Genomic DNA, 25,954 nt, shown 5'->3' on the forward strand with positions numbered 1-25,954 from the left:
GGAAAATACAACAAGGAAAAACTCTAATGTCTTAACAAGTAGAAAAGATGAAAAAATCCAACAACTCAAAAATAGTAAGTACACACTGATAAACTGCTGAAATAAGTTTTATTGTCCCGACATCAATGTGACTTATTTTGGATATGCAAATTTCTTTTATCCATATCTGCCTAATGAAATCCTTCTTATCCTCAAAGACCAGCTTAAATGTCATTTCATTCAAGAATCCTTTTCTGAACCACCCAGAATTTGAATTTAGTTATTTGTCCATATATCTCTTCACTACAAAAGTGTCAGTTCCAGCACTTATCAGTACACTATTAATGATCTTGCATTATAACATAATGACACAAACTAATATCCAATCAGAGAATGAAACAATCTAAGCATTCTTCAAAACACCTTTGACTCAATATGAATGCCTCCTAAAATTTCTGATTTTTAATCCTATATGCCATCCTTTATGGTACCCTACAGCTCAAAAAAGTTTTCATCTAATTACATCCAATATATGTTTTCAGACTATCCTCTCATCTAATTAAGTAGTAGTCTACAGTCATCTGAGAGAAGTAGCATGACACAGTGACCTGGGGGCTAGACAAGAAAATCTATGTTGAAACACCAGTTCAGACATTTACTAGATGTGAAACCATCACTCTTTGAGCCTTATCATTCATAAAATAGAGATTAATACCAGTAATATTTTTCTCACAGAATTGAGAGGCTCAACTGAGATAAATAAAATGCTCTATAAGCCTAAAACCACTACATAAATATGTTTATATAGTACTGAGAATATTAAATAATTTTTAATATATAGCATAAATTCCAAAGAAACCAGCACAATGAAAGCATAAATCATTCTTTTAGTGAAGAAAATATGCTAATAGCATAATTTAAAAACGATAAATTTGTCCTTTCCCCAGTCAGGAAAATATTTTAAATACCTAAAAATACTGCTTAAAAAAATTTATTTTTAAATTCCAAGCCCTCATCTTGGAAATGCTTACAGTATAAATGAAAAGGTAGTTTAATATAATAGAAACTGTTCTCAACTCTGTCACTATGTGATCTCAGGTAAATCATGACCTTTTTCTACCTAAGAACAAAGAGAATTTCAGTTTTTTGAAGATTCTTCAACAAAACAGTATTCATTTGAAAGATGTCTTAGTTCCTAAGATTAGGAGAAGAATTAATATAAAACATTTTTAATAATGTCATTTGTGGAAAGAGCAGAAAGGGTGGGGAAATCAACTAATCAGTAACTTGTAAATGAAAGATAGATTATGAAATTTTTAAAACAATACATTAAAGTTACCTGCTACAAATGCTGTTATGGGTGGAAGTCTCATTGACTCACAATTTTTAAGGCCTTTACGTTTGGCTTGCTTTTTATTTATCATTCCTGAAAAATAACAATAGAAAATTAATGAATATCTCAATAATAAACTTGTATAAAAGGCATTTATTTTCACTCACTTTTAATGTCTCACATAACAAAGTAAATATAAATTTACTTTATATATGACAACATGGAACAAGAATATTGATAATTATCAACATTGTCAACTTTAATGTATTTCCACAGAAATACTGATTTACCTTTACATAATGCTTTAAGATTTAAAAAGCATGTTTCTCAAAATGGTATTATGAAAAGGGCATGGGATTAAGATGTGGGTTCTACTTCAGGCTCTGAGCTAACCAACTGTGCAACTTCAAGGAAGACACTTCTACTCTTTGAAGTTTTCTAATCTGCAAAATGACAGGATTGGCCTGGATAATATATAAGGTCCAACAAAGTTCTTCCTTCTCATCCATTCTACTAAATCCCCTCTCCCCCAAATATAGCAAGTTATCAATTTCATTATGGAATAGAAAAGACAAAGCCTATGAAAATAGAATATAGGTTCAACCACATCATGCCTCTCCTCAAACTCCAATATCTCCCTATTACCAACAGGATCAAATGTTAAAAAATAAAAATCCTACATTCATTATTCAGAGCCCTTCATAACCTAGCTCCTTCTTAACTTTCCAGACTTCTTACATTTTACTCCCCAACAATGTATTCTTCAATCCACTGACACTCGCACCTTGACTGTTCCATGAATAAGATACTCTATCTCTTGGCTCCAGACATTCTCTTTGGCCACCCCAAACCTTCTTCCACTCCAACTAATGATCTCTTTGGCTTCATTTAAAAAAAGTCCAACTAAGTCCCAATTAAAATACCATCTTTTACTTCAATTCAATCAGTAAATTTTTACTAAATGCCTATTATGTGCCAGGTAGTACACTAAGCATTAGGGATAAAAAAGAAAGCAAAAGATAGTCTCTGCTTTTAAGGAGCTTATAATATGATGAAGACAACATGCAAACAAATATACATATAAAGCAAGCTATATACAGGATAAGTAAAAAATAATTAAAAGAGCTAAATTACTGAACTCAGAGGAGTTGAGCATAACTTCATATAGAAAGTAGGATTTGACAACTCAAAAACTTAAAAAGAAGCTGAGGGAGGACAAGGAAGAGTCAGTAGTTAGAGCATAACTGAGGAAGACCAGTGGGAGACAGAGACAGTGAGGATTCATGGGGAACTCCATCGTTGTGAGCCTAAGGGATTGGGAACATGGTGCTCCTCCTACAGCAATGGAGAAGGCAAGGAGGGAGGATTTGGATTGAAGGATAATGAGTTCTGTTTTAGACAGAGTGGATTTCAGATATGTACTGACCATCCTCTTTGAGATGACTGAAAAGCAATTGCATATGTGAGATTGGAGAGTAGCAGAGACAGGACAGGAAAGGTAGATTTGAAAATCATAAGAATAAAGATGGCAATTAGATATATGAAAGTTGATAAAAACACTAAGTGAACTATCACAGAGGGGGGAAAGAAGAAGCCAAAACAGAATTTTTTTTTTTGGGGGGGGGCTGAGGCAATTGGGGTTAAGTGACTTGTCCAGGGTCACACAGCTAAGAAGTGTTAAATGTTTGAAACCAGATTTTAACTCAGTCCTCCTGACTTCAGGTTGATACTCTATCCACTGTGCCACCTAGCTGCCCCCAGAACAGAATTCTGAAAGAAATCTATGGTTAGAGGGCATGAACTAGAGGAGGAACCAGTAAAGGTGAAAAACAAAAAGTCAGATTAATAGCAGAAAAAACAGGAGAAAATGGTGTCCCAAAAACCTAAAGAGAATTAAGTACCAAGAGTGATGAACAGTGTCAAAGGCTAAAGAGAGGTCAAAGAGAATGAGGAAGAAAAGGTCATTGGATTTGGCAATTAAGAGGTCCCTTGTATGTTCAAGAATGTTTGTGGCAGCCCTCTTTGTGGTGGCCAGAAACTGGAAACTTACATGGATGCCCATCAATTGGAGATTGGCTGAATAAATTGTAGTATATGAATATTATGGAATATTATTGTTCTGTAAGAAATGACCAACAGGATGATTTCAGAAAGGCCCGGAGAGACTTACATGAACTGATGCTGAGTGAAATGAGCAAGCCCAGGAGATCGTTGTATACTTCAACAACAGTACTATATGATAATCAATTCTGATGGATGTGGCCAGTTTCAACAATGAGATGAACCAAATCAGTTCCAATAGAACAGTAATGAACTGAACCAGCTACACCCAGTGAAAGAACTCTAGAGGATGACTATGAACCACTACATAGAATTCCCAATCCCTCTAATTTTACCCGCCTGCATTTTGGATTTCCTTCACAGGCTAATGGAACACTATTCCAAAGTCTGATTCTTTTTGTACAGCAAAACAATTGTTTGGACATGTATACATATATTGTATTTAATTTATACTTTAACATATTTAACATGTATTGGTCAACCTGCCATCTGGGGGAGGGAATGGGGGAAGGAGGGGAAAAATTAGAACAAAAGGTTTGGCAATTGTCAATTGTCAATGTTGTAAAATTACCCATGCATATATCTGGTAAATAAAAACTATTACAAAAAAAAAAAAAAAAAAAATTAAGAGGTCCCTTTTAAGTTTGGAGAGAGTTGTTTCCATGGAATAAGACTGGAAGCCAGATTGTAAGAGATTAAGAAGAAAGTAAAGAGAGAAAGTGGACGCACTTATTGTAGACAATATGTTTTGTTTTGTTTTAATGAGTTTAGCTACAAAGGGCAAAAGAGAAAAACAACAATAGTTAACAAGGACAAAATGAACAGAGAGGGCAATCTTATGGAGGAAATGGAATGGAGGAGTAAGGACGGTCATTTTATCATATGCCTTCTCTCTTTTATCCTATATATAATTTGTTCATATATATTCATTTTTGTGACTGAAAGCTCATCGAGGGCAAGTACTGACTTTCGATTCTTATAGGTACATACTAGGTACTTAATAATGTTTACTATATAATTGAAACAAGATAAACTATACTACTATACTTTCCAATGTCCCATGGAAGAATATGTATCAGAAAGGTAGCAAAATGAGAATTTACATTCAAGACCAACTTTCCCTTTGTTATTAACTTACCTTGTCCCAAATTCTTATTGTATTTTTCATGAACTGTGGAAAATGACTGCAAAGTGCCATCATGACCTAACAGAACATAAAAAAGTCAAGCTACAAAGGGAAGCAATGTAAATTAAAGACCTAATCAAGCCACATAAAAAAAAACTTCAACCTTCAAATATATACCATTTTAGGAGAAAATAGCCTTATAAATACATCAGAAAAGCATTAGATTACATAAGGAGAGAATATCAATGGACAAAGATAAAGTTTAAAAAGGGTAAATTAAAATTTTCCAATGTGATCTGAATATACATTTTAAGCCCACATTACTAGAAGCTGAACCTTAAGACAAATGAAATAGATAAGATAAAGTAAATTATTAAAACTGTCATTAAGGTGGCCAAAAAGAACTCAAGTCCTGAAATCTTAAACACAGTGTAAAACAGAATAAATGTTCAATAAATATTTACTGAAGTACTGAATTAAATAACTGAAGTTATACAATATAAAATACTCTTACTTGCACTAAGAATTTGCTGTCCATTTTGTCCATAGTATCTAATTTTAGTTAAAGGAGCACTATGACCCATTCTAAATTTTAAAAGCCGAGCTTCACCTGCAGTACCATCAAATATCCAAATCTGAGAGAGAAAAAAAAGACAAGAAATCAACAACTTAGTTTTCTGGAAGACTGGTTACCACCAACTGAAATTACTCTATGTTCTCTATATTCAACCCAATCACTTCTAAAATATTACTAAAAAAAGCAGTAATCTGACTTTTGTCTGAATCCATTCCACCTTGGAATAGCTTTAATTGTTGGAGAGAATTCAAGACATAAAATCTATATTTTCCCTTTGCAAATTTCGCCCATTGTTCCTTGTGGGTTAAACAGAACAAGTCCATCTTTGGTATGACAGACCTTCAGATACTTAAAGACAGCAATCATATCCCCAGGTCTTCTTCTCTAGGATAAACATCTTCAGATCCTTAAATTAACCTCATACAGCAGACTTAATTCCCTTAAATAGTATGGTTACTCTCCTCTGTGTGCTATTTTGCTGTTGTTTGCTGTAGCTGTTGTTTGCTGCTGTTGCATGTTTGTTGCTGTTATCAACTGTCTGCTGATATCTGACTCTTCATGAACCCATGGACCATAGCATACCAGGTTCTTCTATATGCCATGATCTCCTAAAGTCTGTCCAAATTCATGTTAGTTACTTCTATCTCATCCTGTACTGTCCTCTTCAAACTTTCCCAATATCAAAGTCTTATCCAATGTTTCCCATCTTCTCATTATGTGGTCAGCTTCGACTTTAATAACTGACTTTCCAGTGAATAGTCTGAATTAGTTTTTATAAATGTTGGCTATTTAATCTCCTTGCTGTCCAAGGGACTATCAAAAGTCTTCTCCAGCTCCATAATTTGACAATGTCAATTCTGCACAAGAATATAAAATCTGACACTGCTTCCATTTCTTCTGCTTCTATTTGCCAAGTAATGGGACCAGTTTCAAGTCAGCTTTTGGACATTCCCTCTTTCACACTCATCAAGAGGCTTCTTAATTCTTCACTTTCTGCCACCAGAGTGGTATTATCTACATATCTGAAACTATTGATATTTTTCCTGGCACTTAATTCCATCCATTGTTAAGGACCATGTCTAGGTGAAAGGGCAGGTCAATTCTCCGAGAGCCTCCACAGCTGTGAATCATAACACTTGAAGGAGTAGCAAAGAAGCCTTTACTTACACAAGTGTTCCTTGTGGATTGGAAATGAAATAAATTAGAGGGAATAGGAGAGAGGTCAGAGAAAGCAACTGCCTCTCAGTCTCCTTGTATCATTATCATCATCATCATCATCATCATCATCATCATTATCATCATCATCTTTAGCAGCAGCAGCAGCAGCAGCATCCTCCTCCTCTTCCTCTCACATGAAGAGATTCATTCTATAGGTCTGAGTTAGACCTCCAGCAGCCACTGGCAGGTGGCTCCTGTATCACAACAATCCAGTAGGCATTTCGTATGATGTACTTGGCATATTAAAGTGACAATATACAGTAGCCTTATCTTATTGTTTTTCTAATCTTAAACCATTAGTTGCTCCATTTGTAGTTCTATCTGTTGCTTTTTCATTTCTATATAAGTTTGCTAGAAGACAAGTAAATTAATTTGGGACTGCCATCTCTGAAGACCTGCCACATTTGTTGTGATCCAAACATTCAAAAATTTTAGCATAGTCAGTGAAGCAGATGTTTTTCTATACTTTCTCCATAAACCATAATGATGGAACTTTGGTCACTAAATCCTCTGCGCCTCTTCTTAAATGTAATCTTGCTGCTTGTGAAGTGAATGCAACTTTTGGTAAAACTGATCATTCTTTGGCTATGGGTATATTAGGAATGGGATCTAAACTGATTTTTCAAATCGAGTAACTTCTGTTCCAAATTTGCACTTTAAATTTATCATCTGTTAGGATATTAAAGAATTCAGCTAGAAATTCTACCACCTCCACTAGCCTTGTATTACCAATGTTTCTTCAGGCCCAACTGAATTCTATCCCAGGATATCTAGAAAGGAAATGATGAAAAGTAATTTCACAGAATCCTGTGTTGTATGAACTAATGCAAAGTGAAATAAACCAAACCAGAAAAATTTTAAGCAATAACACCAAAAATGTAAAGAGAAACAAACCTTTGAAATTAATGTATACAATCAAAATAACAAAGTCTTCAGAAACACCTGAAAATACTCTAGAGTTGTGACACTTCTTCAACACAAGATGGAAAAGGGAACATACATTTTTAAATTGGCTACTGGGTAGATTAATTTTGATTATGTTAAACTCTTCACCCCAGGCCCCTTTGTATTTTTAAAGAGGAGGAAGGTGAAGTTAATTAAAAATGTAATACTGATGATGATGATGATGATGATAATGTCTTTAAAAACCAAAGTACTATTTTAAATTTAAATATTTAAATTCATTAGATTTTAAAATTTAATAAATAATTAAATTTTTAAAGTTCAACTATTAAACTAGAAATAAGACAAGCAGAACTGCTTTGAAATTCAAGTAGAATTATATATTTAAAGCAAGCGGTATGAAGTAGAATTCATAGTTTCATATTCAGGGGAAGAGGGCATGTTTTGATATATGTATGAAAAAAAGAAAAAAAAAAAGAAAAGAAATCCTACCCTCAAGGCATTGTCAGCACCATTAGTAACAAGAAGTGGCTCTCCATGGAGAAATGTTAGGACCAGCAATTGCTGTGGAATGGGCATTCTCATTTGATTGATTAGTTTTCTTTCTTCCAGATCCCAGAGACTGATATGACCAAGTGGGCTGCCAGATGCCATTACTGGATGTCCATCTACATATAAAAACAAAACAACATAAAATACAATTAAGTATTATATATCTACTTAAAAACTCCTTATAATTAAAATAGATGAAATGTCAAACTCAAAAGAATTCAACTGTTAGCAGAAATAAACTGCAAGTAGATATTTAATAGATGATGAAACTAAAATGTTGCAGATATTCTTTTATGATGATCCCTGCTCTTTTGTGAACTGCTACATTATGTAGATATAAGAAATCATCATTTAGAAAATTTCCTATAATCCAGTAACTACATTATTATCAAATATGTATAAGAACTTTTTCTAAAGGATAAAATATACCTGTGCGGAAAGAAAGTGAAGTGACAGGACCCCAATCTTGGCGAAACTTCATCAGCGTTTCATCAAATTTAATGTTGTGGATAATAATCTGACCAGATACAAGTCCAATTGCAATGACATCTACTGCAGGTGCCTGAAAATTAAATAGATAACCCCCCCAAAAAAAAGTGATTCTTTTTAAAATCCAAATATATTTATTTTAACAGTATCACCTTGTGATCTCCACTCCCCTACCCCAAGTAATCAAAAAAATTTCATATCTATTTCTTTGTGTTAAAACAACAGAAAGTTAGCTAGGAGGAAACTTAAAGGTGATTCTAGCCCAATCCCCAAATTAGCAAATTTATCAGCCGTGGTTTGGGTATAAATGTATACAAAAGAAATAAGTTATTAGAATTTGGGCCAGACAGTTTCTCTCATTTCTGTAGATGGCATTCCGAAAATCATCTTTTCCAAGTTTTTCAACATAAAGGAAAATAGTTCTTTTCAGGGTAAGCTTAAACCACACTAAGGGTTAGATCTCATGATTCCAAACAATCATTGATTCAGTGATGCTGAATTACTTGTGTACTAGTAATAATTTTTCTCAAACAACATTACTAACCAAAAAAACCCCCCAACACTGTGCAATGGTACAAAGAAATTAATATAGGAAAATGACAGTTTCACACATGCCAATACAATTCTCAATTTAATGCTTGTAAATCTAGGAACTGTTTCTTTTAAAAAAAAAAATTAATTGATATCTTTTATTTTAAAATTGTATTCATTTCCAAATATATGCTTCTCCCATTTCCTAATTTATTAAGCCATTACTTGTAACAAAAGGTAGAAAAACTAGTTCAGCAAAACTAATATATCATCTTCACAAGTAGAATTTCGTAACCCTAACTGGCCATGAAGACTTGTTTCTCTTCATTTTATTTATTTTAAAATTTCCAAAGCACTTTTTTCATTCCAGCAATCATAGGCATCAAAGTAACAAATGAACTATTCTTCTACCTTTTAAAATCTATAGAGACACTTCTCCAAATACAGAAAAGCACATATTTAACACTTGTTTCTTAACAGTAAAAACCTAACCTGTTGGAGAGCTGTCACTGCAAGATTCCATCCTGGAAATGTATATAGAAGTTTGCTATAAGGGGGGAGAAAAAAAACTACTTAAAAAACTAATTTTGATAAACAAATACCAAATACTTAGACAACATGAAAGCATACTCCTTCAGAAAATCCAAAGTTAAGGTCTAGCACAGTGCCTTACACCTAGCAAGTACTTCATAAACTTGTTGAATTGATTAAAAGCAAATTAAATTTAAAAGTTGGGCAATACCACAAGCAATAATTGTTGTAATTATTGTATTCAAATAAAGAATATTCTTTTTAAGAATACAACTATAAGTTTTTTTCTCCTTTTAGCTACCAAACTTAGCATGAAATAAAGCACAGGTACAAACAAAAGAATATATCATAAAAATATCACTGCCGACTTCTGTTCATTCAAATTAGTAAAATCATGCTACATATAGTCATTTAAAAATAAGTATATTATGCAAACTTATTTCAGCATATTAGCATGTACATAAATCATTAGCTAACACAACCCATCTAAAACTATTATGCTAGGTATACTAAAGCATTAAACATTTGTTTTAGTCATTGTTACCATCTTAGAATTAAGAAGAGCTTTAAGGGGCAGCTAGGTTGGGCAGTAGATAAGAGCACCAGCCCTGAAGTCAGGAGGACCTGAGTTCAAATTTGGTCTCAGACACTTAACACTTCTAGCTGTGTGACCTTGAGCAAGTCACTTAACTCCAATTAAGGGGGGAAAAAAGGGGGGTAGGTTAAGAAGCAAAATCACTTAAATATCCAAGAGATAATGCTTTTTTCCCCCTCTTTCTTATCAACCTTCAATAAACTTGTAAGAAAGTATGCAATTAAAAAAAATTTTGTGTTGTTAGAAATGCTTCAAAATATTGCAATAATGTCTGTCACCATTACTGAGGAAAGATGTGATTTAACATTTCTCATGTTCATACTCTATTTTTCTTATTCCTCAGTTTACTCAAAGGTCATCCAAAAAAGTCACCTGCCTTTTACATTTGACTGTAGAACCATAAAAACAAATCAAAGTCAGCTATATGGACTGCACAAGAGAACTTCAAAATATTTTTCACTAGAAAATTACCAAGACAGATCTCTCTAGATTTTATGAAATGCAATTAACTATTGGTTAAGAGAGCTAGCTGCTAATAAGTACAGCACAAACTGAAATGTGTGGAGAGAAGCATCTAATTAGAAATAATTAGAAATATGCTTACTTGGACTTAATATTCCATAACTGGAGGCTTCCTTGCTCACTCCCGAGGAGAATTTTGTTCAAGTAGGTACTTGGATGCAAAATGGTAGAAATTTTAAAAACAGCCTTATCAAAAGTCAGCTGTAGGTACTTTTCTACAAATAGAGGAACAGTTTAAGAAACAAAGCAAACAATTTCAGCATAGATGCAGTAATTCTTCCAAATATCTAAAACTAAGAATAAGTAAATTTTAAAATTTAGATTTGTTATTAACTAACTTGTAAAAGTACTACAAAACAAACATAGTTAAAATAGAAGTAATGAATACCAAAATTATGAAAAATTAGTCTCAAATAGAAGAGAAAAAACTTGATATTGACATAGAACTGATTTAGAGATAGAAAACAGAAGAGATTATGAAAAAGAAAACACTTCCCTAGATGGGGAAATATAGCAACAAATCTGATTTTACTGTTATATGTGTTTTTATTTAGAAGCCTAGTGAATTCTCTAAGCATACAAATGATGCTGAGGTATTTATTGTGCTTATAACAAAAAACGACAAAGTCAAAAACAAAAAACCCAACAATCTTCCAGTCCATGTTCTTAAGAAACTCAGTTTAATAGGGGAAGATTATATGCTAACAATTATATACTGATAAGATAAATTAAAGATAATCATGGAGGAAGGCACCAGCATTCAGAGGAATCAAGAAGTTCATGATTTTAGCTTGGAGTTAAAGGAACACAGGAGACAGGGATGAAGAAGAGAATTTCATGTATAGTTAACAATGAGTAAAAATGCAAAGTCAAAGGTAATAGGTCTACAAGAATTGCACATATTTTTAAACTCTTTCAATGCACTGATCAATCACGTAGAATTTTCTTCTACCTTAATCTTTCTTAAAAAAAAAATAACATACTATTTATTTTGTGGCTTCCTATTCTATAGGAGAAAAGAGAACAGAATGGAGGAAATTTTGGTAATATAAAAATAGCAATTAAAATTTACTACAAGGGGGGGAAAGTAAATACATATTCAGAAGATGGATATTCATTCAGGAAACAGCTAGGAAACTAGATCAATGTTACTAGATCTCAGAGTAGCTAAGGGTAAGGTCTTAGAAAATACCAGATTATGAAGATATTCAAGTGCCACATAGAAGACTTTATATCTGAATCTGGAAGTGACAGGAAGTTACTGGAATACAGAATAAATTTTTTGAATATAGAATAAAGAATAACCTGGTCAGACCTGTGCTTTAAAACAAACAAACAAACAAACTTTAAATTTAAAAAAAACCATTCATTTCTAAATTCTGAACCCCAACTTTTTTTGCACCTTTCAGCCCTTTTCCTATACAGAGAAGGCAAGCACTATTAATACCCCACTGTATATAAAAAGTTATACAAAACTTATTTCCAAAATGGGGAAAAAAAAAAAAAAAGCTCCAATTTGCTCTTAGAGCTCATTAGTTCTCTTTCTGAAGGTAGATAGCATTTTTTGTTGTGAGTCCTTTGGAACTGTCCTGAATCATTGTATCAATCAGAGAAGCTAAAATTTTTTACAGCTGATTATTCTTTTTTTTTTTTTTTTTTTTTTCCTGAGGCTGGGGTTAAGTGACTTGCCCAGGGTCACACAGCTATGAAGAGTTAAGTGTCTGAGACCAGATTTGAACTCAGGTCCTCCTGAATTCAGGGCTGGTGCTCTATCCACTGTGCCACCTAGCTGCCCCCTTCAGCTGATTATTCTTATAATATTGTTGTTATTGATTATAATGTTCTCCTAGTTCTAATCACTTATTAGTGTGTCAGTTCATAGTAATCTTTCCAGGTTTTTCTGACATACTTTAGTACTGAACTTACTGTTCAGTAAGATCAGTATGAGAGAGGGGGATGATGGCCTGGAGTTAGCAAAGATTTGAAGAAGGGAAACTAACTGGAAGATTATTCCAATAGTCTAGGTGTGAGGTGATAAGGACCTGTACCACATGATGGCAATGTTGGGAGGTTAGAGGGTGGGGATTTTAAAAGGTAAGTTACAAAAGGAAGGATCAATAAAACTTAATAGTTAACTATTAGATGTGGAGGGTGAGAAAAAGGGCATTTAGGTTTATACCCAGATTGTGAGCTAGGGGACTAGGAAGATGATGGTAATAAGGAAGTGGGAGGGGGGGAATGTCTGGGAAAGATAAATAATTATTTCATTTGAGGGCATGTTGAGTCTATGGAACATGTCTATGGAACAATCAGTTTCAGTTGTTCTAGAGGTATTTGGAAATTCAAGACTGGACTAGGTTAGGCAAAAGGTTAAAGCTGGATAGAGAGGTCCAAAAATCATCTTCAAAGAAATGATACTAAATCAATTGGAGCCGATAAAATCACCAAGTGAAATATAATAGTTACCTTGACCTTTAAAAAGGTTATTTTAAGACATATTACTTTACCCAATAAGTAGCAAATTTTCAGTAAGAAAGTTTGTCTTGTCAGTATATGAGATCCAAGAGGTGGTACAATGTGAAAATGTAAAAGCTTGAGAAGGATTCAGATAATTTATGGATGATGAACCTATGAATCATTAAGGGAAGTAGGAGTATTCTAGACTTCAATCTCAAAACTTCTGAGGTTGACTTGACTACTTCCAAAAAATGTTCAAAGATGTAAGTTTGACCCAGTATAATATTTATGCTGTCATATAAAAATTATGGCTATAGTCACTGTAAATATACAGAGTTTATTTCCAAAGTATCCTATATTAGAACGCTGTAGTTATCTAAACTTTAAAAACAATCCTCATTTTGTAACTATGTAGAGATGAGAAACTAATCATGGTTATCCCAAAAATTAAACATAAGATGTAACAATTTACAAAACCCAGGGAATGTGAACAAAACAAGTAACATTAAAAAAAAAAAAAAAAAAAAAAAAAAAAAGACAAGTTATTAAAATAGTGATTTTTGGTTGCTGCTTGAAAATTTAATTAATGGAAACACAATGAAGTATAATTCTTTTACTTAAAAAAAAAAAAAAAGTATTTATTGCAAATGCTAATAACTCTACAGGAATGATTAACAATTTAAAAATTTATTTACTCCCATCCTGAACTAAATAAATTGCATAATGTTCATTCTTACCTTCTGAATATATATGCCAAATAATGAGAATACTGTCTATATCAATAGAGATGACGTGATCCCCAAAGGGCTGTAAGAGGTGAATTTCTGCATTGTGACCCCTGAAGGTATGTGCTACCTATAACATTAAAAGTTCAAAATACTTCCATTAGTTATAGTAATATATAGTATAGTATATAGTAGTATATTAATGTTAGAAAATATAAAAACATCCATGCTACTAATATTTCTTATAATTAAATTTTTTTGTATAGTAATAACAAATGACAGGCAGATAGGGATCTGTCTTAAATCCTATTTTCATACATCATGTACAACTTATCTTGAATTTTCAAAGACTGTCAATCAATTAAATACAAAGCCAAAATGAACCAGTCTTTAACTTCAATGAGTTTACAATCCATATCAGAGAACATGCACATCTTTACATATATAGGAAATGAGTAATTTCGAAACTACTGCAATGATGCAGGTGAAATTTGATAAGGGCCTGAACCAGAAAAGCAGTCATGTTAGGAAAAGGAGGAGATGGATGACACGGAAGAAGAAATGAGATTTGGAAACTGATGGTGAGGTGAGTTATTATGAGAACTTAAGAATGATAACACAATTGTAAACATAAGAAATTGAAAGGATGATGGTACCCTCAGCAGAGAGAGGGAAATTTGTAAAAATGTTGGGTTTTGGAGGGAAAGAATGAGGTACAGTAAGATATAGAGATGATACTTAAAGTTATCTAAGCTAATATGATCTCCAGGAGACAGAATATATTCCAAGGCAGTCTTGGAAGTATGAATGATGATGATAAAGCAAAGGACACTCAGAAAAACTGCTGAGAAAGGGAGGAGAAGGAAGAATAAATGACTAGAGAGGTTTTAACAAGCTGAAAAAGTTTCAGGTATAAGCCTAATGACACACTAGATGATGGTCTTACAGTAGGGGTTCTTAAATTGGGATCTGTGAACTTGGTTTTTTAAAATATATTTTGATAACTGTATTTTAATATGATCAATTTCCCTTGTAATCCTATATATTTTATGTATTTAAAAAGATTAATCTGAGAACAGGTCCATAGGCTGCCAAAGAGATAGAAGATACAATAAAAGTTAAAAATACCTTATTATCTCATAAGCCTGAATGATAACCAGGTATTGATTTTAGAGTAGCTCTAAAAACTCATTAAGTCATGAGACTTATTATACAAAAATTTATTATACATCAAAAATGCAAGGAGTTATAAGCTATTTGGAATCCAAAGCACTGGGGACTGGAGGTAGAAGGAAAGTCTTCTTGCTGGATTTAAAATTAACTTTAAAGGCATGCCTAGTAAAACAATGAGTCCCTTGTCAAAAAGTACAGACCATAAAATAGCTGAAGTATTTATAGAGTTACCAGAGTAATCCACATTGCCATTTCTCTTTTTCTCATTATAATATATTATATAGCTAAGGCACTCTCTTCTATTCTAAAGTGAAGTGATTATACAGGATAGGATATGCCCAAGAATGAGGAAGATGGGTAATTTAGCTTCCTTCCAAGTCTACCAAGGTGAAGTATAGCAAGGTTCTCGAGAAGCTGACAGAAGTAACAAGTTGTACTCATTATGTTTCCTCCATTAGAATTTACTATATGAAATAATGAATATTGCGAAATAGGTAAATTAAAATATTTTCAGAATAAACAATACAAACCTCTCTGTTTCGGGAAAATGCAGAGAAAACATTCCCATATGCAGCAAAGACCAGCCTCCCATCAGCTGCCAAACAAGTGATATCTTGAGGTACAGAATTGCCTAAGAAGGAACAAACAAGAAATCCCCAAGTTTTAATACAAAATAAGAAAATATTTAAACTTGTGGTATTAACATGCTTTACTAGGTATGGGGACAAGCATCTGCAGTCCCCAATACCTGGGTAACTGAGGCTTTTGCTTTGGGGTCCTCAGTTATAGCAGAGTCAAAGCCAATTTGGTGTTCATCCTAAATGTAGCCTATATATATGTGGTGAAGATCCTCTCCTTCCTATTAGGGAGTTCTATTTTCTTGATTCAGTTGAGCACACTTCAGTCTTTGACATATTTATATTAGCCACTGCTCCAAACTTTGTGAAATCCAAAAATTTAATAAATATGAGCCTCATGTCTTTGTCTAAAGCAGTGATTAAAATATTGCTTTGACATGGCTAAGAACAGATCCCTGTGGTATTCCAAAGAACTTTCAAAGAGTAGAAAGAGTTCTGCTTCATAAATCAAAGGTGATAATGAGCAAATCATTTAAATTTCTTAGAATAGACAAGACCATCAAATTAGTTAGAAGGGACTTCAGAGATCATCTAATCCACAACCTTTATTGGTAGCAGGAAGCTGAGGATGAAGCGGTTAAGTGACTTGTCTGACACCCCACTGGCTTTAAGAGACAGAGCCAGAATTAAGTATCTCAAGCTATATGTAGTTGCAGCCCTGGATTTCTGATAAATCTATTAACTAACACTCTTTGGTTACAGTTGTTCATTTATATAATTAAAAAAAAAAAAACTATATGCTCACCATCTTATTCACAATACCACTCAAAATTTCATTTAATACTTTAATAAACTTCAGATACTAAATGTCTATATTTATGAAAGTGCTTGAGACACTCTGATGTAATGAGGAGTCTTGGATTTTAAATCAGAAGACTTGAATTGAAATCCTACCTCATTAAGCAGTGTGGCCTCCCAGACTCACTTTACTGAATCTCACTTTATCCCATAAAACTAGGGATAAAAACATTTGGAGTATCTAACTCAAAGAGTTATTTTAAAAGAGCATATGAGATGACACATACAAAGTACTTTGTAAGGTATTATATGTTTGCCATTATTATTTATGGTATTCAACTGATTTTCCAACCTGTTGACTAACATGTTGGTAAAACAAAGGGCTAAATGTGGCTGATTCTTATCTTGTTACATGTTCTCCAGCAGGAACACTTTTCAAACTAGCAAAGATTTAAACAATTTCTAAAAAGTGAACTAAAACTCAAGAGAAGATGGAAAAGATGCCTTTAAAATGTGTCTGCATTTGAAATTTATGTTTTAGACACTGGAAAATTATAACTTAGGGTGACTCAGAAACAACTAATACCCTTGGATATGGTTTTATTTAATCTTCTCATCTATCTTGGTCTTCAATTTTCTTTATACATTGCTTGTCTGAGTTTTTAAGTTTTCTTTCTGGAGAAAATTTAAGTGAAAAAAGAGCTGAGCCACCTGAGATTTGCAAAGTACTTTAAATTTACTAACTCATTTATCTTCACAACAGTGAAGACAATACTGTTATCACTTCCATTTTAAAGATGGGGAAACTGTGTCTAAAGGGACTTTAGGTGACTTGCTGGGTACACAGTAAATTTAAGAGGTAGGATTTTAACTCCAATCTTACTTAAGGTGTCATGCTGCCTACTATTCATGAGTCATTTAACATCTCTGGCTTTCACTATCCATGTCTAAAAAAGGGAATTGGAATGAAAGATCTGGTTGTGCCTGACAGTTTTAAATCATGACATAATGAAGCCTTTTCTCTCTCAACCATGTTCCCCAAAGCATTGTGATTATCAATTTTTAAAGATATCTTGCTAATAAACAAAGCTTAAGCTTTCCACATTGAGAACTCCAAAACTTCCTGCCTCAAGACTCCCATCACCATTATGCCTAACCCTATCAATTGAGGGCATCATTTCATATTTCACTGAAAAAATAAAAAATCATTTGCCAAGAGCTCCCATTTGTCCCCTCTTCTCATCTCAAGCCAGTTGTCTTCCTAGTTATTTTAATCTTCATTTTCATAATTAGATGAAAAAGAGGACCCACTTTGATCTTATCTTGTTATAAAATATGTTATTGGTCTATACCTCATTTTTGCTATACTATTTTCTAATCAGTCAGCTTTTATCAAATAGTGAGGCTTCCTCTCAGAACTAGAGTTTTGTGTTTATCAAAAACTAGATTACTCTGATCATTTACTACTGTGTCCTGTGTACTTAATCTACTTCACTGACCCATCACTCTATTTCTTAGCCAGAACAATATACTTTTGACTATTACACCTTTATTTACAGTTTGAGATCTTATAGTTAGTCAATCTTCCTTTGCAGTTTTTTTGTCATTAATTCTCTTGATATTATTGACCTTTTATTCTTCCAGATCACTGTTATTTTTTCTAGCTCTGTAAAATAATTTTTTGGAGGTCTGATTGTTATGGCACTGAATTAAATAGGTAAATTTGGGAAGAACAGTCATATTTATTACATTGGCTTGGCCGGCTCATAAGTAACTAATATTTTTTCAGTTAGATCTAACTTTATTTGCATGAAAAGTATTTTGTAATTGTGTTCATATAATTACTAAATTTGTCTTGGCAGGTATACTCCCCAAATATTTTATATCATCTACTGTTGTTTTATATGAAAATTCTCTATTTTTTATTGCTGGACTTTGAGAATATGCAGAAATGCCAATAATTAATGTGGCTTGATTTTGTAATCTGCAAGTTTGTTAAAGTTTTAATTATTTCAATTAGTTTTTTACTGGATTCTCTAAGATACCATCATATCTGAAAAAAGTGATAGTTTATTTCCTCATTCTCATTTTAATTCTTTTTCTTCTCTTATTGCTATAACTAACATTTCTACTACAATATTGAACAATAGTGACAATAATGGGCATCCTTGCTTTATCTTTGATCTTACTGAAAAGCGTTAATAATTTATCTTCATTCAGATAATGCTTGCTGATAGTTTTAGATAAATACTTTTCATTTTAAGGAAAGCTCCACTTATTCCTATGCTCTTTAATGTTTTTAATAGGAATAAGTGCTGTATTTTTTTTTTCTAAAACTTTTTTCTGTACCTCTTGACATAATCATGATTTGTTTTGATTTTCTTATTGATATGGTCAATTATTCCTAATATCAACCCTGTATTCCTGGTATAAATCTTATCGGCTCATAGTGTTTAATCATTGGGATATATTGTACAATTGCCCTGCTAGTATTTTTTTCAAAATTTTTGCACTAATATTCATTAAGAAAATTGCTCTATAATTTTCTCTGTTTTAGCTCTTCTTGTTTTAGGTATAATCACATATAGTGATTATATGTCATAAAATGATTTCCTTAGGAATTCCTTCTTTGCCTATTACTCCAAATAGTTTATATAATACTGGAATTAATTTCATTTTGAATGTTTGGTAAAATTCATTTGTAAACTCATCTGGCCCTGGGGATATTTTTCTTAGGGCATTTATTGCTGGCTTATTCGATTTCTTTTTCTAAGATAGGATTATGTACTTTGTTTCCTCTTCTGTCAATCTGGGCAATTTATATTTTTGTAAATATTCATAAATTTTGCTTAGACTGTCAGATTTGTGTTATTGTCTTCGTTTTCAAAGATGACCAAAATGATGTCACTGTGTTAGAATTGTGATACAGTGGGTCCAACTGGGGTTGAGACTAATGAGAGTTTGGAATGCTCTGCCATAGACAGGACACAAATAGTCCACATGAACATTTCTCTAATTTTGCATATTTCATGTTTCCTTTGAGCTAATTCAGTTCTGCTCTGCTCAGAGAGGATATACCTCCTCTGATGAGGGGACACCATGCAAGGCAATCCTATACCAGTGTCTCCCATGTCATACAATCAATTCTAAAGTTTTTATGAGAGACCTTGAGAGTGTCTTTGTATCACTTTTTCTGACCACCTTGTGAGCACTTGTCCTGTGCAAGTTGCCCATAAAATACTCTTTTTTTGCAGGTATATATTTGTCATTAGAACAATATAACCAACCCAACAGTTGTGCTCTCTGCAGTAGAGTTGGATGTTTGGCAGTTTAGGTCTAGAAAAGACCTCAGTGTCCGGTACCTGATCCTGCCAGGTGATCTTCAGAACCTTCCCAAGACAATTCAAATGGAAGTGATTCAGTTTCCTGGCATGAAGCTGATAACTGCCCAGGTCTCCCAAGCACACAACACTGAGGCAGCACAATGGCTCTGCAGACTGTTAGTTTGGTGATCAATCCAATACCTTTCCTCTCCCACATTTTTCCTTCAGAGCCTCCCAAACAATGAGCTAGCTTAGTTCAGAGGCTCAATGCTGTCACAGGGCAATCTCTTTACTCATGGGCAAACTGGATTTAAGTGAGGCAGAGTGAAGCAAGCACCAATTCTTCAGCCTCACTCTTCCAGAGTTAAGGAAGTCCTGTGGCAATAGAAAAGTCAGGACCACTGGTGATGGCTTGGGATGTAGCAGATGACCATGATAATGTTTGAGCAAGATCTAAGTATTTCACAGAGCCTGCTCCAGTTGCCTTCATGGCCACTGGAACAAACTGTTCTCCTTTATCCATTGTGCCAGGAGAAGTTTTCACATACCTGGAGTGGACATTTCTTTAACTCACCAAGAAGTTTATAGCCTGGTGGCTACCCTCAATTTGGTATAGCTCTTCTGCTGAGATGATTTACCAAGATGTGGCTGAAGCACACGTTACAGCTTCTTGGAGCCACAGGTAAAAGCTGAGTGCCAGTTGGACACCAAAAGTGGGTGAGCAGCTCTGAAAAGGGCTTGGCAAGCCTTCACACCTAAGGAACTAGCTCTCCTCAAGCACTCGATATATCCCAATCTACTATGTAAATAGCTTGTATTTACCTAGTTATTTACATGTTGTCTCTCCCATTAGAATGTAAGCGCCTTACTGTAAGGGACTGTTTTTACCTTGTTTTATTACCAACACTTAGCACAATACAGATACACAGTTACCAGATAATAAATATTTGTTGACTATTAACTGAATGACTGACTCTTTTTTGCCTGAATTATTTCTCAAGAACTTCAATTAATTTGGGACTTTAATATTCCTGATAGTATTACTACAGATTTAAAATACTTTTTCCCAATTACTCCTTATTTTTCCTTTTAAAATCTGAGATCGCTGTTATGGGTTACTTTGTAATTAGATTGATTTTACTCAGATGCTTTCTTTTTCACTGGTATCATTTCTGGATGAATAACAAGAACTCATATTTATGGTGATTTTTCTCATATCAACCCTTTAAAATAATTAGTACCAAATGTCATTATCTAATAAGGAAAATTGAAGCTCAAAAAGTGAAATAATTTGAATATGGGCTCAATATCCTTTCTATTATAACAACAACAACAACAACAACAAAACCCTTCACAAATTCATTTTCAAAATAATTTTTCATTTCTTTATGTAATTCAAAAATACACACTTTATAGCACCAACAAGGAAGTGTGAAACATTAACAAATAGAATAAACTGCATACTTACTTACTGCCACCAAACTAAGCTTCTGGACCTGTTAAAAGAAAAGTAATTTTGAATAAGTTTTGGCAAATTAAAATATAACAACATGCTTAAAAATTAAGTTAAAACTTATTAAATAACAACATGTGCTGTTATTTTGTACATGAAAATTGCTCCACAGACTTCAGGAGGACAAAGATTCAAGGTTTATTTTAGTGATGGATTTATATAGTTATATTATTTCTCATTGGGCAAAGAGCACATTTATGGACTATGTGATTGTGATTAAGAATACAGCTTTTCAGCTCTTTTCGTAGTGGCTAGAAACTGGAAGATGAGTGGATGCCCATCAATTGGAGAATGGTTGAGTAAATTATGGTATATGAAGGCTATGGAATATTATTGCTCTGTAAGAAATGACCAGCAGGATGAATTCAGAAAGGCTTGGAGAGACTTACATGAACTGATGCTGAGTGAAATGAGCAGGACCAAGAGATCATTATATACTTCAACAACAATACTGGATGAAGATATATTCTGATGGAAGTGGATATCTTCAACATAAAGAAGATCCAATTTACTTCCAGCTGATCAATGATGGACAGAAACAACTACACCGAGAGAAGGAACACTGGGAATTGAATGTAAAATATTAGCACTACTGTCTATCTACCCCGGTTACTTATACCTTCGGAATCCAATACTTAACGTGCAACAAGAAAATTGGATTTACATACATATATTATATCTAGGTTATACTGTAACACATGTAAAATGTATGAGATTGCCTGTCATCTGGGGGAGGGAGTAGAGGGAGGGAGGGGAAAATCTGGAAAAATGAATACAAGGGATAATGTTATAAAAAAATTACTCATGCATATATACTGTCAAAAAAATTATAATTATAAAATTAATAAAATTTAAAAAAAAAAAAAAAAAAAAAAAAAAAAAAAAAAAAGATCAATGATGGACAGAATCAGCTACATCCAGAAAAGGAACACTGGGAAATGAGAGTAAACTGTGAGCATTATTATTATTTTTTGTTTTTGTTTTTCTTCCCAGATTATTTTTACCTTCCGAATACAATTCTTCCTTTGCAACAATAACAACAACAAAATTCGGTTCTGCACATATATATATATCATACCTAGAATATACTATAAGATATTTAATATGTATGGGAATGCCTGCCATCTAGGGGAGGGGGTGGAGGGAAGGAGAGGAAAAATTCGGAACAGAAGGGAGTACAAGGGATAATGTATATAAAAAAAAAAAAAATTACCTATGCATATGTACTGTCAAAAAAAAGTTATAAATATTAATAAAAAAATTGGAAAAAAAAAAGAATTAGCAACTAGGGGAAAAAAAAAAAGAATACAGCTTTTGGCTATGAAAAAACTACAGGGGGACTAAAACGGCCTATTACTCCCCACTGAAGACATTCAACAGCCTTAGCAAATTGAGAATATAAAATCCCTTTTAGAACCTTAAATATGAGGAACAGTTGATATTTTCACCTTCAGAAATAATAGAATCCATCTCCCCAACTACCCTCCTCTCACCACACAAAGAATAACTTTCTCTCTTGGACCACATAAAGCATTTAGTTTTTCAGCTCTCCTTTAATCAACTAATCAATACAGGCATTTCTTTTAAGCACCAGGCATTGTGCTAGGCCCTCCAAATATAAAGACGAAACAGAGATTCTGTACATGGATACATAAAATCAATTCAAGGTATTTGAGGGGAAGTTGTGGAAAAGACAAAATTAGTTCAAAGCTTTTTTTTGATTTCTTTCTTTTTTTTGGGGGGGGGAGGTAGAGAAGAAGGTATTAGCAATTGGGGAGAGTCAGGAAAGGCTTCAACACAGAAGGTGGGTTGAGATGAATTTTTAAGGAAAATAGTGATTCTAAGAAAGGAAGTAGTGAGTAAATTCTATATATGAGAGAGCAAATGAAAAGGCACCAAGAGGAAAGACAATGCTTAAAAGGAACAATAAGACCAATTTGGATAGACTGTAGTGTGCATGAAAGGGAATAAGGTATAAGACGACTAGAAAGATCAGATAATGGAGGATTTTAAACCTCAAACTGTGGAATGATCCTTGATATGATCCTTGAGGCACCCCTCTAAAGCCAAGGAAAGGACTTACTACAGGTTACAAGTCATAAAGTGGAAAAAGGTGAAATTTGACATCAGTTCTTCTGATTCTAAATCTACACCTATCATGTAATTTAATTAATATCCATATCAATTTTTATGTTACACATACCTATGTCTATATACTCCTAGATTTAAGAGCTAAAGCTGTATTTTTCTTAACTTTTTTTTTTACATCTTCCCAAGTGCCTGAACAAAGGAGATTAATATATTTATTCATTTTGTTTTAATTCCAAGATTCCTCCCTTCTTACATCCACTACATGGAGGATACTATACTAGGCACTGGAAATAAAAAAATATATATTTTTAAGTTCCTACTTTAAAATCTTAGGTGGGGAGAAGGGAAGGTAACTGGAAAGATGAAAATATAATAAACATATCACACAGACAAATATGGTAAATATGTCACAGAGGCAAAGAAGACTCAGTGAGACAAATTGCTTTAGGATAATTTGATGAAGGACAAAATTTTTTCAGTTAAGGTCAAGGGAAGATTTTTGGAAGATGGATCATCTGAATCAAGTGTTAAAAGAAAAAATAGATTTCTGAAAAACAGACGAGAAAGAAGTATATTGTCAGTATGGGACAAATGTACTGAATGAAAATCATATTTACTAAATAAAGGAAGGAGGTCCGAACCTTAAGGTTTAGTTAATAGAATTAATGTTAAAGAAAATTACAAAGATAGTTTGAAGTTAAATCATAGAGAATCTCAAAGGCCAGGGTAAAGCGTTTATATAGTAGGGGCAGCTAGGTGTCGCAGTGGATAGAGCACCAAGACTTGAACTCAAGAGGACCAGAGTTCAAATCTGGACTCAGACACTTAATACTTCCTAGCTGTGTGACCCTGGGCAAGTCACTTAATTAACCCCAGCCTCCAAAAAAAAAAAAAAAAAAAAAAGTATATAGAGTAGCCTAAAGGCAAGAGGGAATCCCTCACGGTTTCTTCGAAGTGTCCTGAATCACTCCTATTCCACAGCTAGCTATTCCATAGTCAGGTTATTTTGGCAGGTGCACAAGTAACAACGAAAAGGGAAAGCATTGATGGTTAGGAAGTCAGGAATAACCTACTAGTGGTCCTCAAACTTTTTAAACAGGGTGAGGTCAGTTCACTGTCCCTCAGACTGTAGGAGGCCGGACTATAGTAAAAACAAAAGCTTACACTCGGTCTCCGCCCCTCAGCCCATTTGCCACAATCCGGAGGGGGAGGGGGGAGGGGGAGGAGGGGAGGGAAAGCAGCATAAACGTCCTCAGCCGGGCCGCAGTTAGAGAGCCCCAGACTGGCGATGACAGCATGAACTAGATTAGTGTTTCTGAGCGAAGAGATGCTATAGCACAAGAAGAAGATCTGGACCTTGTTATTACATGAAAATTGCCAAGATCGCAAACAAGTTAGTTCTTTCCCCCCTTCCCCTATGTAGAGTTTGAGATGCCCAGGAAACGGGGAAAATATTCATCAAGCAGTAGATGAGCTGGGAAGAGATTAGGACTTAGGAAGTTTATTCACAGCTGAATTCGTACAATCTCTAAAGTACAGAAAGAAACGGGGGTCCCCGACGAGAGTTGGAGCAAACACACTCTCAGAAGGTGATGGATGATTGGGCAAGAAATAATGGATGGGCAGGAAGAGATTCGGGGCAAACTACTGCCACGTGAGACAAGTAAATCAGTAGCCGAGTTCTGGGTGTCTTAGCGAAGTGGCGAACTGTGTAAGAAAAAAACCTGCAGATACCAAAGAGTGAGAAATGGGTAAATTCATGCACAGAGCTTCCTTTGCCGGAGGCGCGGATGATTTTTCAGGCGGACCTTTAAGCTCGCAGGCATGAAATGGGATAACACATTACAAGCCCAGCAGCAGACACTCAGCCGCGGGTTGCGGCAGCCAGGACCGAGGGAAGCCCAAAGACAAGGGAAATACGGGCCATGCAGTGGGAGGGAAAGCACGGGGTGCAAGAGGCTACTTACATTATAAGTGTGCAAACTCGTCCCCACGCAAGTTGTCACGTAGAACCTGCGGTGCCGGCCGTGGTAACGAACCACGTGCGGGATGTGCGAGCTGAAGAGCCCGAGAGCGCGGAAGCCAGAGAACAGCGCGCTGCCTGAGGAGTGGTGGCCGTGGCCGCCGCCGCCGCCGCCGCCGCCCTCCATCTCCTCGGACGTCTGGAGCTCTGGTCCAGCAATCCCGCGGCTGCGGCTGCAGCTCAATGGTTTATTAATTTCTTCCACACCGCCTCTACGGCTTCTCGTGGCGTAACCAGAGACAACGAGCCTCTATAGAGGCCACTTCCGGCGCTGCCACCAATACGTCACTCTCATTTCCGTTCTGTTAAAGGAAGCCTCCCGGACGCTTCTGAGCGCTGTATACAATCTCAATTCCTCGTTTCGCTGTAGCCCTCTGAAACCGGCCGAGATCACCTTGGGCAGTCTAACAAATAAATCCTTTCTTGTCTTTTTCTGTATCAGAAGCTGTTTACTAACTGTGGGTGTCCCCCAGGATTTCGTCCTTGACCTTCTCTTTTCCTTCACTTAGTGCACTTTCTCATCAGTTCCTCTATATTTTTTTTACCATCTGCCCGTCCTACCCCAGGCTCTCTGCTGACCCCCAGTCTCCTATCTCTGACTGGATGACCGATTGACATCTTTAATGGAATACTTTCAAAACAAAGCGCATCCTGTTTCCCGCCAAACTCCTCCATCTCTCATCCTCCTGTCACTGCAGAAGGTGACAGCACCTCCCATTTCCTCTGGCTCACGACCTAATAAAAGCCGGCCTGGGTCCCTCACTTTCTCACCCCTCAGCCCTAAGTTCTGGCCGAGGCCTGTCAATTTCGCCTTTGACAAGTGTCTCACGCATGCCTACTTCACTCCCGACAGCTG

The 25,954-nt window shown here is 34.7% G+C and overlaps 1 protein-coding gene across 2 annotated transcripts in view; it reads right to left on the reverse strand.

Annotated features, from left to right (window-relative positions):
* Window positions 1-25,530, reverse strand: part of WDR36 (WD repeat domain 36) — a 57,567-nt gene extending 32,037 nt beyond the window's left edge. For both annotated transcript variants that reach the window (XM_074282002.1, XM_074282003.1), the window contains exons 1-11: window positions 25,043-25,530; window positions 20,940-20,967; window positions 15,303-15,403; window positions 13,612-13,729; window positions 10,500-10,632; window positions 9,262-9,316; window positions 8,179-8,311; window positions 7,690-7,865; window positions 5,014-5,134; window positions 4,512-4,577; window positions 1,319-1,405 (exon numbers count right to left, since the gene is read on the reverse strand). In XM_074282002.1, coding sequence (XP_074138103.1) covers window positions 1,319-1,405; window positions 4,512-4,577; window positions 5,014-5,134; window positions 7,690-7,865; window positions 8,179-8,311; window positions 9,262-9,316; window positions 10,500-10,632; window positions 13,612-13,729; window positions 15,303-15,403; window positions 20,940-20,967; window positions 25,043-25,225 — 1,201 coding nt within the window. In that variant the 5' untranslated portion in view covers window positions 25,226-25,530. The remainder of the gene's footprint in view (window positions 1-1,318; window positions 1,406-4,511; window positions 4,578-5,013; window positions 5,135-7,689; window positions 7,866-8,178; window positions 8,312-9,261; window positions 9,317-10,499; window positions 10,633-13,611; window positions 13,730-15,302; window positions 15,404-20,939; window positions 20,968-25,042) is intronic.
* Window positions 25,531-25,954: the final 424 nt, after the last annotated feature.

This window comes from Sminthopsis crassicaudata, chromosome 1 (assembly GCF_048593235.1).
Source record: "Sminthopsis crassicaudata isolate SCR6 chromosome 1, ASM4859323v1, whole genome shotgun sequence".
Lineage (NCBI taxonomy): Eukaryota > Metazoa > Chordata > Mammalia > Dasyuromorphia > Dasyuridae > Sminthopsis > Sminthopsis crassicaudata.